General features: G+C 47.1%; 5 protein-coding genes and 1 non-coding gene across 6 annotated transcripts; 5 read left to right on the top strand and 1 right to left on the bottom strand.

Moving 5' to 3' along the window:
* The first annotated feature begins 722 nt into the window (after positions 1-722).
* F4817DRAFT_322717 (PTR2-domain-containing protein) lies at positions 723-3,674 on the top strand. The gene is made up of 8 exons (XM_049301441.1): positions 723-871; positions 934-1,264; positions 1,332-1,529; positions 1,588-1,657; positions 1,729-2,303; positions 2,642-2,687; positions 2,791-2,959; positions 3,026-3,674. The coding sequence occupies exons 1-8, from the start codon at positions 868-870 to the stop codon at positions 3,466-3,468; spliced, it is 1,836 nt and encodes a 611-aa protein (XP_049164010.1). The 5' UTR covers positions 723-867; the 3' UTR covers positions 3,469-3,674.
* A 755-nt stretch (positions 3,675-4,429) lies between these two features.
* F4817DRAFT_311159 (uncharacterized protein) lies at positions 4,430-5,564 on the top strand (the record flags this gene model as incomplete). The annotated part of the gene is made up of 3 exons (XM_049299962.1): positions 4,430-4,609; positions 4,656-5,275; positions 5,333-5,564. The coding sequence occupies 3 exons, from the start codon at positions 4,430-4,432 to the stop codon at positions 5,562-5,564; spliced, it is 1,032 nt and encodes a 343-aa protein (XP_049164009.1).
* A 546-nt stretch (positions 5,565-6,110) lies between these two features.
* On the top strand, positions 6,111-8,517 carry F4817DRAFT_9469 (uncharacterized protein). The gene has a single exon (XM_049308076.1). The coding sequence runs from the start codon at positions 6,435-6,437 to the stop codon at positions 8,031-8,033; it is 1,599 nt and encodes a 532-aa protein (XP_049164008.1). The 5' UTR covers positions 6,111-6,434; the 3' UTR covers positions 8,034-8,517.
* Position 8,518: 1 nt separating this feature from the next.
* Positions 8,519-11,023, top strand: F4817DRAFT_9470 (uncharacterized protein). The gene is made up of 4 exons (XM_049308077.1): positions 8,519-9,187; positions 9,252-9,492; positions 9,555-9,692; positions 9,753-11,023. Exons 1-4 carry the CDS (start codon positions 9,036-9,038, stop codon positions 10,800-10,802), a joined length of 1,581 nt encoding a protein of 526 aa, XP_049164007.1. The 5' UTR covers positions 8,519-9,035; the 3' UTR covers positions 10,803-11,023.
* F4817DRAFT_9467 (S-adenosyl-L-methionine-dependent methyltransferase) lies at positions 11,024-12,241 on the bottom strand. The gene has a single exon (XM_049308075.1). It carries the CDS (start codon positions 12,024-12,026, stop codon positions 11,244-11,246), a length of 783 nt encoding a protein of 260 aa, XP_049164006.1. The 5' UTR covers positions 12,027-12,241; the 3' UTR covers positions 11,024-11,243.
* Positions 12,242-13,686: 1,445 nt separating this feature from the next.
* F4817DRAFT_t3 lies at positions 13,687-13,793 on the top strand. Its single transcript has one exon. It is a non-coding gene; the product is annotated as a tRNA-Thr (tRNA).
* Positions 13,794-13,972: the final 179 nt, after the last annotated feature.

Here is a 13,972-nt window from a genome sequence, read left to right as displayed (position 1 = left end):
TCTCTTGAATGTGCTATAGAGTCATGTGCATTTATCTATATACTATATACATGATGTGTATAATACTTGGTGCTTCGTCGGCTACTCTTATATAAGTCAAGATGAGTAAAAATGTTAGTATACTTGAATATCTGACCTGTACTCTCTTGAGAGGCATCGTTCCTAAAACCCAAAAATGGCTCGTGATTATGCATGTCACCGATTTCTGTGCAACAATACGTCTGTAATGCGAAATCCGCCAGTTTCCCGGTCTCACTTTCGTTTAAACCCAATCAGACCCTCGTAACTTTGGTCACGCAAAGCTGACTCTGGCCATAAAAGCAGGAAATCTCGGCGTTCAATTCCCGTAGACAGCAAGACCTAGAATATGGGAGGCAAAAATGGTCAATACGCCGAATCCCAAGGATCCGGATCCAGATTCTCGACTAAATATCTAACCATTGATATAATGAGACCCTGGGTTTGGTATTAGTTATAATAGGTTGCTTGCGAGATACGATTAGCTAGAATCTGTTCAGCGCGCGATCACGCAACCAAGCCGTGCCCCTCTCTTCTTATTTGGCTTTGTAGCTCCGCAATGGCGCAATGTAGGTCGTTAAGCTTGTTATCATCTTGGCACTTCACCTTCCTACTTCGTAAGGATAACCCCTGTTCTCGCCTTATTAACTTCCTATGTGATTGGTAGTTCCGTCCAATCATCCAAGATCGGTTTCAAAGGCCGTATCAAATCACTAGATTGTATACCTATGTGTTGTATTATATATTAATAAGAGCAATGCCAACCTTCCCGTTGGACTTACACATGCTGTAGACTTTTAGCCAGTCTCGCGACCTATTCCACAGATCCAAGGAAAGCATCCGCCCATCATGGGTACGTCCTAACATCCCGCCTATCATCAGTTTTGTTAACCGTCTATCTAACACATACTGCAGCTGAGAATGTTGTCGGTCTCAATGTTCAAAAAGTCGTCGAACCAGACGCAGACCCAGTCCCGGGTATTCGCGATGTAGAAAGACATCATGTACAGGACAAAGCCGTGAACAAGTCCCCCGACTCTCCCCGCGTCGAGTCGCTGCCCGAATCGCTTGAAGAAGCTGGTCCCGTTATCGATTACGAGGCCTATCCGCCTCCGACCGAAGAGGAACGGAGGACGTTGCGTAAAGTCAACGATTCTATTCCTCTCGCTGCCTGGTCTCTTTGTTTTGTGGAACTGGCCGAACGAGCTTCTTACTATGGTGTCAAAGCTGTTTTTAACAACTATATGTGCGTACCTACCTTTCGTAAAACCTCGCGTAATAAGACCTCAACCTAACATTATAACTCTTTACAGGCAGTTTCCTCTCCCGGCTGGCGGCCCCGGAACTGGTGCTATTGATAAATCAAAGCCCAACTCCCATGCTGGTGCCCTCAACCTTGGCATTCAAACAGCTTCTGCTCTGGGTCTCCTATTCACCTTTCTGGCATATATCATTCCTATCTTTGGTGCGTGGCTTGCAGATGTAAAAATTGGCCGTTATAAAGCTATAATGTAAGGAATAAGCCACCCCTTACTCCCCCTATTTCCTTATATTAACCCATTTCTATAGCTGGGGTGTCCTTGTGGGAGGTGTTGCCCACGTAATTATGGTCGGAGGTGCTGCTCCAGCTTTACTTCAGGTATTATATCCGATTTCTCTGGCTGTCATTCTATTACCGAGACATATTAACACGTCTTATCATAAAAATAGGCTGGAAAAGGCGTGGCTCCTTTCCTTGTTTCTTTCTTATTGCTTGCCATCGGGGCTGGCATTTTTAAACCAAATGTTGCGCCGACAGTTATTGACCAGTACTCGTATCAAAAAGAGTATACGAAGGTACTCGGAACCGGAGAGAAAGTGCTTGTGGACCCCGAGACGACGGTCAGCCATATTATGCTTATCTTCTATGCCTTTGTCAACGTGGGTGCATTTTTTAGCATCGCCGTGGTCTATGTCGAAAAATTTCACAGCTTCTGGCTTGCTTTCCTCCTCCCAGGCATCATATATTTCCTACTACCGATCCTGCTCGCCGTCATGTATAAGCGGACGGTCAAGAAGCCACCTCAGGGTTCCGATCTAGCCCGTTTCGTGAAGATCACTGTTTCAACTTTGAAGAGGAGCAAAGGAAACGTCTTCTCGAAAAGGTTCTGGTATAACGTGAAGCCTTCCGTGCTAGCAGAGCAGAACATACATGTCACCTACTCTGAGAAGGACGTGGCCGATAGCGAACGGACATGGACGGCCGTACGGATATTCTGCTACATTCCCATTTGGAACCTTAACAAGGTATGTATGAAAACACCCCGTGTTGTTATTTCCGGTTCTCCTTTCTAGAATGGTCCCGAAGTACAGTGGCTAACGCTCAGTAGTAAGTGTGATGACTCTATCATTTCGACTCACTCGAACAAGTCCAAGGACCGGATCAATTACACCAATCCACGGCTCTTCAAACGATTAAATGGTTTTATCATATATTTATCTAGTTAAATAGATATGCATATAAACTATATACCGATATAAAGAGCCGTGGATTGGTGTAACTGATCCGGGCCTTGTTGACAGAACAAGGTGAAGATTCTAGAATCGTACGGTTGTAAAGCTGACACGAAATGCCCTCATATAGCGGCGGCGTCGGAAGTACGTTATCTTCGCAAGGTGCCGCAATGCAAGTAAGTGTGATAGCCCTATCATTTCGACTCAATCGAAAAATAACGGTGGAGAGTCTAGAATTGTAGTATTGGAAAGCTGACACGAAATATTTTTATACGTTAGTCTGAAGGTGCGCCTAATGACCTACTCGGGCACTTTAATCCTTTGGTGATTCTTGTTTTTTCGCCTTTTATGGCGCAGATCGTATATCCGGCCTTAGAGCGTAGAAAGATCAAAGTTGGCCGTATCAGTCGGATGACAATTGGCTTTGTTCTAGCCACCATTTCCGGAAGTGAGTATTTCTCTTTCCTTCTTATTTGCGGATGCGAATAGATGCTAATATTAAGCCTGAAAACAGTATTTGGAGCCATCGTGCAGTTATACGTCTATAGAACGTCACCTTGTGGCTATTATGCTACCGACTGCGATGAGGTGTCTCCAATCTCAATTTGGTGGCAGATCCCGAACGTTTCCCTGGGTGCTATGTCCGAAATCTTTGTTAATGTTACATCGTACGAGCTCGCGTACGCCCGTGCCCCGGAACATATGAGGGCTACGGTCGTTGCCCTCTTCTTATTCATGACTGCTCTGAGCAGTGCCTTGGGTGAAATTTTAATTCCCGCAATTACAGATCCAACCCTTGTTTGGGCCTGGGCTGCTCCGGCAATAGCACTTGCTGTTCAAACCGTTATCTTCTGGTGGCAACATCGCGACGTTAACGACGAAGCTTTCATGATACACGAGGAGGAGTTCCAGCAGTTGGCCGGCGAAACCAAAAATTCTGAGAAGGGAGAGAAGTAAGCTGACTTAGAGGCATTGAAATGAAACCTTGGTTGAAGCTGGTAAATTAGGTACTTATACGCAACATGTTCTACCACAAACGTTAAGATAGGTTAAGCTGAATACTAATACATAACACTGTTGATTGAGGTTCAAAGTTCGAGCTATGTATAGATAGTATAATAGGAGGTAGGTAAGGCTGTATACCCCATCAAAGGGGATTGAAGACAGACTCGTCTTATATTAATACTAAGTTGTATAATCCTAAGCCGACTACCACCGAACGCACTGTAACCAAGGAGACTATGCTAGGCTTATGTAAAGAACGTCATCTCCCGGCATCCCCCTAGGCACCGGAGGATGTCACGTGTCGTTACCCGGCACCCTTGTAATCATTCCGGCCGATTGTACCCACTTTTACGGGCCCCGTGTCGGACCTCGAGTCGTATCATAAGTCCTGTGAGTCTCGATTTTGAAACATCGATTCAACCGACAGACCTTTTTGGTTGGTCCACGTGATTCGGATCTTTTATTTCCGAACTTCGTGGCCAGAGAACAGGCTGTTGGGTCGTGGCACCCTGTTGGCTTGTAACATGACCAATATTACCTGCCTTCGAGTAGGCAGTTTGCATATGAATCATGCCTTTTACTAGGTAGGTATACGGCATAGAAGCCACTGGGACTAGGAGTTTAGGGATCCGAAAATGGCCTTCTATAGCCACATAGAACGGACTGTCTCATATAACAACCATGATAGTGCCTCTAAATCTCGACGTTCTAGTTGGCCGGCTTTTGTCTCCGGCTAAAAGAATCTTACCGGCAGTTATACGTATCAAGGATTCCCCACGGCACCCAGGTCTTACTTTATAGGTCAACCCATGGAGTCAGATTGTAGGCTGGTCGTTTATTTAAGAAGCCAACAGGACCGGATGCAGCATGCATCGCCACATTCACTTTGAAACTCCACGCCAAGGAATTCACCATGTTTTGGAGCTCTCTCATCGTCGGTGCCCTTTTGGGGCAGCGTGCCTCTGCGCAGAATATGCTTCGTTTTGGCTGCTCACAGCTCACCACCGAACGCGCTGATCCTTTGGTCTCTCCTGGTCAAAACCCCGCCCCCCACACACATCAAATCATCGGAGGGAACTCGTTCAATCTTACGGTAGCCCACATGAATCCGATCGAAGACTGCCGCTAACATGACTCAGATGACACCAGCTGAATACGATCCGCCCAGCTTGTCCACTTGCACGAGTTGCACCTACTCAGAGGACTTCAGCAACTATTGGACCGCATCATTGTACTTTAAGTCTCCTGAAAATGGTACCTTCCAGCGCGTCCCCCAATTTGCCAACTTTGGCATCCAGCAGGATGGAGGGATGACAGTGTACTACATGCCTTACAGCGCCAAAAATGGTAAGGTGACGGCATTCAAGCCTGGTTTCCGGATGATCGCAGGAGACCCCACGAACAAACAAAACATATACAAACCCTCGATCTGTCACCGCTGCCTCGGAAATGGCGAGGGTTTCGCCCCCTGCGATAGCAAAGACACAGGCGAGCTCCCAACCAAGTACTGCCCTGGAGGTATCCGCGCTACCGTCATCTTTCCGTCCTGCTGGGATGGAAAGAATCTCGATTCACCAGACCACAAGTCCCACGTTGCCTACTCCAACGGCGGTGGCCTTGGTAGCCCGAACTGCCCTTCTACTCACCCCGTTGCTATTCCTCAGGTCATGTACGAAGTCATGTGGGACACCGGAAGGTATTCGAACACTGCTTGGTACGGAAACGGCAAGCAGCCCTTCGTCTACAGCTTCGGCGACTCGTAAGTTCCCTCCCTCCCTTAAGTCAATTGCGTACCTGTTACTGATATTGATGGCAGCACTGGATATGGCCAGCATGGCGATTACCTCTTTGGATGGAAGGATGATTCTTTGCAAAAGGCCATGGATGCTTTGCCTGGTGGGAATTGCGCCAATGCTAACTGCGGCGTTCTTAAGATACAGTCCGCTGCGGACGCGATGAAGTGCAAGAAGGCTCAACAGGTTGTTGAAGATGTCGGACAGCCAGGGCAGTGGATCACTGAGCTTCCAGGAGGTGTAGCAGTCTATTAATTACCTGGGACCTGGGTATAATAAACTAGTGTTATATTTTGAAGCGTAGTGCTTATGTCTATATTTATATGCTAGACTCGAAATATACAGAATCAAATTCAATGTTAACTACCTGTAGTTTGTAGTCTAACTGCTATCTTCGTTGCTAACTCCCTTGATATCACCGTGGTGTATCATGTCAATGACTTGCGATTGGGTAACGTAAATGCCCATACTAGACACGGCCCTGAGTCTCCCCCCTGTTCTGGCTGCCGAAAATAGAACCCTACACCAGCCAAATTCGGAAATTCGGATCTCATAACAGCGTGTTCTCTCCTTGTCCTGTAGTTGAGTCCCTTAACCTACCTAGTAACCAACTGCAACTGCCTATATTCAATGGCCAATCAAGTTTAAGATCATATACTTATTTGGAAGGTGGCTACTTAGGTACCTTATAAGTGCATATGTTCTTTTAGGTACCTAAGCATTGACCATGCTGTTATGGTGGGCAATATCTGCTACCTGTATTTGACCTTGACATGTGAGAACGCGCCATATCTTTAAAGGCAAGAATATAAAGTTTTAGAATTAAACTTATCTTATATAATCAATCCCCATTGGTTGCTCTTTTCTTTTTCTGACGAATTACGAAATTATTTAATAAATTAACTGTCTTTAAAAGATATATCCACGATGCTGAAGTATGAATCGGCTAAAGTCCGGGAAGCTTCTAGTTTTATGAGCTCATCTGTTCGCGATTTTCTTACTATTGTTGCTTATCTCCGTCCGTTGATTTTCTTGCCACAGTATTGCTAATATGGACATACGCATTTTGATGCTGCCATAACAAAATGTTCCTTCTTTGGTTATTACCCTACGTAGAAGGTGGAAATGGCTAGAGGCATAGCATCTCCGTACATTTGCGCTCGATGCGCTCATGCACTACTTGCTCAAAACACCCAAAGCCCCGCGATTAATCAATGGAAAAGATATGCAACCAAGTCCACCGATTTCCCAGCTAGCAGCAACCCTGGCCGTCAATCTAATAATACAGCCGATGAAGACACTAATCCTGAGCTGGGTCCGATGGCCCGCCGTCTGCAAGAGGCCACGGAGGAGGCGTTGCTCACAGGAGGGAGAGCCGGTCGACGATCGGTGGAAGACGCCGGTTTCTCGGACGAATTAAAAGAACGTCTTCTCGCGAAAGTTAAAGATGCCGAATTTCGATCCGAACATGCCGCGGCTTTTGCCGAAGCCGGAATGCCATCCGCTGCTGGCGTGGGCACCCGTCTCGCGGCAACAAGTCAGCCATGGACGGGTACTGAAGCTACTGAAGATGCTGTTTTACGGATGCTCGACGACGCACATAAACATCTAAAGAGAGATTTACGAGGCCGCCCAAAATTACCTGACCTCCAACCGATCGACATGCGAATTAGACAAGAACCAAAGATGAAGGCCAGACACAGGGCTGCCCACGCTAGGGATAAGGCTTCTGTATACACAGGCATGGGTATGAAAGAGGTACAAGGGGGCCTTAGCGAGGAAGCGAGGGAGGCGATGAGGAAGGAATTCCGCGATCGCTTTAGACCTGCTGCCCGAGCACTACCGAATTCCTTGACAGGACTAGCTTCGTTAGCAAACGAGAGAATCGAAGATGCCATCGCGAGAGGACAGTTCAAGAACATTCCGAGGGGCAAGGGAGTCGAACGAGATACGAGAAGTGATAATCCATTCATAGATACGACCGAGTACATTATGAACAAGATGATCAAGCGTCAAGAGATAGTACCACCGTGGATTGAGAAGCAGCAGGAACTATCGAAAGCCGCGCACGTGTTCCGGGCTCGGCTGCGAAATGATTGGAGACGTCACGCTTCACGTATGATCGCAAGTAAGGGCGGCTCACTCGAAGATCAGATGAATCGGGCAAGACAATACGCGAAAGCCGAAGAAGTCCACAACCCGCGAAAGCGCAACATCGACCAGATAGCAGTACCTACGAATTCGACAGACGACCCAATCATGGCCAAAATGCGACAACAGGCATCCTTAGAAACGAATCCCGAACAGGCGCCGGAGACTGCTGTTAGTGCGGCGACAACTCAGGAGATTCCATTGCCACCCTTCCGAGATCCCGATTGGCTAGCTACGGAACAATCTTACATGAACCTTTCCATTAGCCATCTGAACACTCTTACACGATCCTATAACTTGATGGCGCCTGAACTCGCAAAGAAGCCGTATTTCTCACTCGAACGAGAGTTAAATAACTGCTATGCGGATGTTGCGCCGCAACTTGCAGATGCAATAAAGGACAGAGCCAGTGGCCCGGCGAGAACCCTATCAGACGGGGTTGGAAATAGTCCTAGTAGTATCTTAGATCGCTTCGGGAAAGGTGGTCATACTGCAAAGGTTTACGACTCGAAAGCACCCCATTACGGATTCAAAGAGATGTGGCGAGATCTCTGGAATCGTCAAGCTAGTTAGAAGTTTTGTCCAGTTATCCCTCTATAGCATTATGTAGATATAGCCGCTTGACTGTCGTCTTTTGAAGAATAGTGGTAGCTCTTTAACATATGGTTTACGTTTGCAAAATCGCATATAGCCCCCCAGCCTATACAAATTCTCGAAACGCACTGGCACGTTTTCGCTCAACCCCGGATTGTTTTTGGAACGTCTTAAATGTGGAGGCTAGATTCGGTATAAGAGCCCCTATTACACCAGGACGGGCGAATGAAAGCAATTAATTGGTAGAACCTTAACCAGATGTCTTCCGGGCGAATAATTCAAAGCCCGTTGTTGTTTCATAGGTATTTACATATACTCCCTTTCTCCGGACCAAAGGGATTTCGATGCTGCTCGGGCCGAGCCTAGCTTATCAGGAACGGGCCAACGGCGTCAAAGTGTCGTCATAGCATAGGTACCTAAGGTAGTCAGCAACTCGCTTGGTGTACCATTGAGTATTCGGAACCCCAGGGAGCGAAGAAGAGAAAAAAAGAGAGGGAAATATTCATTTTGTCTAGATGTTTATTTGAACTTTTTCTTCTTTTTTTCCCCGGAATTCACATCGCCTGCATTGCCTGTTATATCAGCTTGAAGGAGAAAGAGAGTTTCCGTAGTGGGACCATTTAAAACTTATGGGCCTCGGTTTCGGCGGGCGTTCGGCGTTCTCCATTTTCCCCAAGCTTCAAAAATCGATACTTAATTGTTACTTACATGCGAGTCGCGAACCTCGAACCCTTAAATCATTATAGTGAAATTTCCCCAGACTCTCCACTCTCCACTCCTCTTTTCTTTTCTTAATTAACCCTCGTTCCTAATTTTCTATCCTTTTCTTCTAATTATCTTTTCTGCTCACTCCCAATTCCGTAGCCAATCGTGCTTTCGTGCTTGTATCAATAGAATCACTGCTGTGCCCCTCATCACCTCCGTTGCTTGCCCCTCCAGGTCGCATTTGGCGGGAGCTTCTGAGCTCAAAATCGAGACAACATGGCCTCGCCTGTAGCATCCGCAGCTCTGAAGGCTCGAGTTAGTCGACCTTCGATGCTAAAGAAGCTATGCCGACCTGAAGACATGCTTCACCATTTCCCTAATGGTGCCTATATTGGTTGGTCGGGGTTCACTGGTGTGGGTTATCCGAAGTACGTAGCTTATTATTACCCTCCTTTCCTCCATGCAGTTCATCTGTCTAAACTCCAATTGCAGGAAAATACCCACGTTTTTAGCAGACCATGTCGAGAAGAACAACCTCCAGGGCAAGCTCCGCTACACATTATTTGTCGGCGCGTCGTCAGGAGCCGAAACCGAGAACCGATGGGCTGCACTCGACATGATCGAGAGGCGTAGCCCTCACCAAGTCGGCAAGGCTATTGCAAAGGGTATTAACGAGGGAAGGATTAAATTCTTTGATAAGCATTTATCTATGTTTCCGGTAGATCTAGTATATGTAAGTGAGCGCAGAGATTCAACTATGTGATCTATAAGTGCGTTTATATCTAACATCGCTAGGGATTTTACACCAAAGATAGGCCGAGCAACAAGTTAGATGTCGTAGTGGTTGAAGCTTCGGAAATCAAAGAAGATGGAAGCATCGTCCCAGGCGCATCGGTCGGCGCAACACCAGAACTCATCCAGCTCGCAGACAAGGTGAGCACTTAGACCAACTAATTCCAAAGACGGAGCATTGACCATAATTCGTAATACCAGATTATAATCGAAGTCAACACGTCGATCCCTAGCTTTGATGGACTTCACGACATCACGATGACCGACTTGCCCCCTAGACGAAAGCCCTACCTGATTATGGGCGTAGAAGACCGTATTGGAACTACATCTATCCCTATCGATACGGAAAAGGTCGTCGGCGTGATCGAGTCCGATTACCAAGACCAAACGACGCATAACACGCCTGCAGATGAAAACTCTCGTGCGATCGCACGCCACCTGATCGAGTTTTTTGAGCACGAAGTTCAACATGGCCGCATGCCCAAGTCTCTCCTCCCCCTGCAATCTGGTATCGGTAACATCGCCAACGCTGTCATCGGTGGCCTCAGTGAATCCAACTTCTGGAACCTGAAAGTGTGGACCGAGGTTATCCAAGACACCTTCCTCGATCTCTTCGACTCTGGCCGCCTCGATTTCGCTACCGCAACCTCGGTCCGCTTCTCCCCCGAAGGCTTTAAGCGCTTTTACGACAACTGGGAAGCGTACCGTAATAAGTTGCTTCTACGTTCGCAGCAGGTTTCCAATTCTCCTGAGATCATCCGCCGGCTAGGTGTAATTGGCATGAACACGCCAGTCGAAGTTGATATCTACGCGCACGCTAACAGCACGAACGTTATGGGCAGTCGCATGTTGAACGGACTAGGCGGCTCTGCTGACTTCTTGCGGTCGTCTAAGTACAGCATCATGCACACACCGTCAACGCGACCATCTAAGACAGACCCGATTGGTGTCAGCTGTATTATACCGATGTGCACACACGTAGATCAGACCGAGCACGACTTAGATGTGGTAGTGACGGAAACGGGTCTCGCAGACGTACGAGGCTTGAGCCCCCGCGAGCGCGCCCGCGTCATCATCGACAAGTGCGCCCACGAAGATTACCGACCCATCCTCAAGGATTACTTCGAGAAGGCCGAGTTTGAATGCCTCAAGAAGGGCTGGGGCCATGAACCGCACCTACTTTTCAATAGCTTCGACATGCACAAGGCGTTACTAGAGGAGGGTAGCATGCGGAAGATTAAGAAGTGGTAAGGGATAGATATTGGGCATAGGAAAAGTCATACGAGCGGAGGCATACATATTGGGATTGCATATTAGGATTTGACGCACTTAAGCTATATCGATTTCGAAACAAGTGTATACGCGATTCTCTTGCCATTGGGGAGCATATTGCAATTTCTTAGGGTCTTGTGTCGACCCTAGAAGAAGTCGCATAGGACTATAGCATAGATACAGAAGTTCCCAACATCAGTTCGGCTTGGGCTTTGTATATATTAGTTAATAAAAAAACAAGTCACAATAACATCAATCATCAACATTGGGTCTCCTGAGTTGCCCCTTCCCCTTTCCCCCTATTCCCTCCATCAAGGCTAAAGACAAGCATATCTGTAGCATTCAGCTGAACTGCAATATTCCGCCCCAGAAGAAGGAAAGAGCCTCAATTTATGGAAGCCTTTAATACGTAAACCCCATTCACGCTCTCGCCAATTTCCGCGCCTTCACAACCGCCATTGACGGATTCTCCAAGAATAGCTCCCAAAACCCCAGGTCCTTCTTCACCACCTCCGCATTCTCATACGGCTCCGTCTCAACCTCGCCCAGCCCAACCTTATCCATCATCTCCGTCGACCCAGAGTAGGTCACCTCCCACGACGAGGCCACGATATCGATGGGCGGCACGGTCGCCACCTCGTACCGGAAGAAGACGCCTCCCGGGACGTCCCGCCAGTCCTTATACCTGATGCCGTATTTCCCCTGCGCGGCGCAGGACGCGTACGGGTCGCCGGAGCGCACGCCGACGAAGCGGCCGCCGGGGGCGAGGTAGGCGGCGACGTTGCGCCACATGGCCTCGAGCTCGGCGAGGCTGGCCGCGTGGTCCATGACCCAGTTGGCCATGACGAGGTCGTAGGTCTGGCGCAGCGGCAGGTGCGACAGCGGCTTGGAGACGTCGCCTTCGTGCCACCCGATGTTGTCGGCGTATTTGGCCCCCGCACCCTCGGCGGTCCGACGCCCTGCGCTGAGCATATCCGGGGATAGGTCTACGACGTCGACGCTGGTGGCGCCGAGGTCGATGACTTCCCGCGCGCGCACGCCGGTCCCGCCGCCTAGGTCGAGGACGGTGTAGCCTGTGCAGTCGCCTAGTGCGGATGCTAGGAGTTGCGTCTCCATGATACCGTGGGGGAGCATGGGGTACTCTTCATTGTAGGCACGGGCATGTTCTTTGTAGTCCCCTTTTAACTCTTCTGTGAGTGACATAGTGACTATTAGTACTTTTAATTTCTAGTAAAGTTCCTGAGGCTAGGTTAGTATCGATTCGCAATGTGTATGCCTGATTAATGTAAACAAGAGTTCCGATCATATCTTGGTTGCTCTACGAGATGCTTTTATATTCCCAATAAAGCACATTATCTACCACACGATCTCAATGCAGATAATTCCGGTCGATCGGCTACAGATTGCACTGAGTATGCGGGGGTCTACTTGGAGTCATGAACTATCACAGCTTTCATTGGTCTTGGATGGACGCCGGTAAGCAAATACAACCTCAAGCAGCTGCAGCTAAGGACGGAAGCTCTTATCTAAGCTGGAACAGATGAGGTTTACCGTGCTATCACGTACTACTCCATTGCACTTTTATATGTCATTCATATGCTCCTCCGAATATTAGCCAACTAGGTAATGTACGTCTCAAAAGTGCAGTTGTGGGAATAGCAAGTGCGCAATTTATAGATGATATTGTCTGCAATGACGCTCCCGTGTAGTGAGTTCTAGATGACCTTGCCTCGTAGAACACACATGCCACTCCCGATCAAGACGAGGTATCCGTTTGAGAAGTAGAATATGCCTAGTATGATACATCATTCTTGTGTCAATACCTAGCTGAGAGGCGTAAGCCGTATATATGCAACATCTTGAGCCCAGCTGTCTGTAATCATCTACCATCCATTAAGGCTAGGGGGTTCGTGTGTGCAATCGTAGATTATATGTAGAGTAACAATTAGCACGCAGTCCGTAGCTAAAACGTAATATAAAGGGGTAGGGGACTGTATCAACGCCCATATATCTCAACTCGAAGGAGGACTTCACTCTCTTCATATACTTGTATGGTTGACTACTGGATAAATAATTGCTACTCCACCGATGCCCTTAAATGCAGGTGACATCAAGAGAATTGCGATAGGATCAGACAACGCCCCTTTAGTTTAACTAGTGCACTATACCTACCTAGGTAGCCTTACTAAAAACTGGCCTTTAGTTAGGTATAATTAAATAATTTGAGGCTCAGTCAATATACCAGAGGAATATTCCATGCCAGTGGAGGTCTGTATGGCCAAAAACTTAACATCGACAAAAAGGGAGGACCGTTATCTCGAAGTCCTCGAGTGGCAATAGGGCTAATGAACCTATCACATTGAGCGTAAGATTGCTGTCAGTGAGTGATATGATACTTATACTAAAGCGAAGTAAGAATTGATATATTAAAGAGAGACCAGACTGTCAGGGGAATTCAGACTACTGTTAGTTACCGGACGCTAGAACTATCATTCCCGAGGCGATTCCAGGGTCGAAGCTGGTCTCTGTACCCCGAGTAATGGATTCAATCGAGGATCTTGAACTGAGAATTGAATAATAGTAAGGTTAGATGAATGATGATTAGAATGAAAAGATGGAAAAGATGATTCTAATTGTATTAGACGAAAACCTATATTATTACGTAAAGCAAGCCCACCAGAATTGCCGTCTAGCCTTTATTCTTTGTTCAATAAAGGCGTTATGTCAAGATACTAAAAATTAAAAGATCATATAATAGAATTATCTTTACTACGCGGGAATGTCTAAGGGGATACGTTGTTAGCGAGCGTGAAATTTTGCACAAAATTATAAGACTAAAATAGCAGCATTTTGCCACCGTACGGCCCCTATAGCTCAGTGGTAGAGCGTTCCACTCGTACCACATGGTCACAGCGTGATCTAGTGAAATCCGATATGGAGAGGTCCATCGTTCAATCCGGTGTGGGGGCACAATATTTTTATTTTTTTCCTTTAGAGGATTTAAAGAGTTTTATTTATTTTTAATATTTTTATTTTTAAATGTTATCTCTCAATGTTTCAATTAATCCTTTCAAGCTTGACTTGCTAGTTTACCAGCAATGTAGGTAAGGAAAGCTGAGTTGGAAAGTGTCGAATACATGACAGGGAGC

This window comes from Daldinia loculata, assembly GCF_022478755.1.
Source record: "Daldinia loculata strain CBS 113971 unplaced genomic scaffold F4817scaffold_1, whole genome shotgun sequence".
NCBI classification, from domain to species: Eukaryota; Fungi; Ascomycota; class Sordariomycetes; order Xylariales; family Hypoxylaceae; genus Daldinia; species Daldinia loculata.
This window is presented reverse-complemented; position numbering and strand designations above follow the sequence as displayed.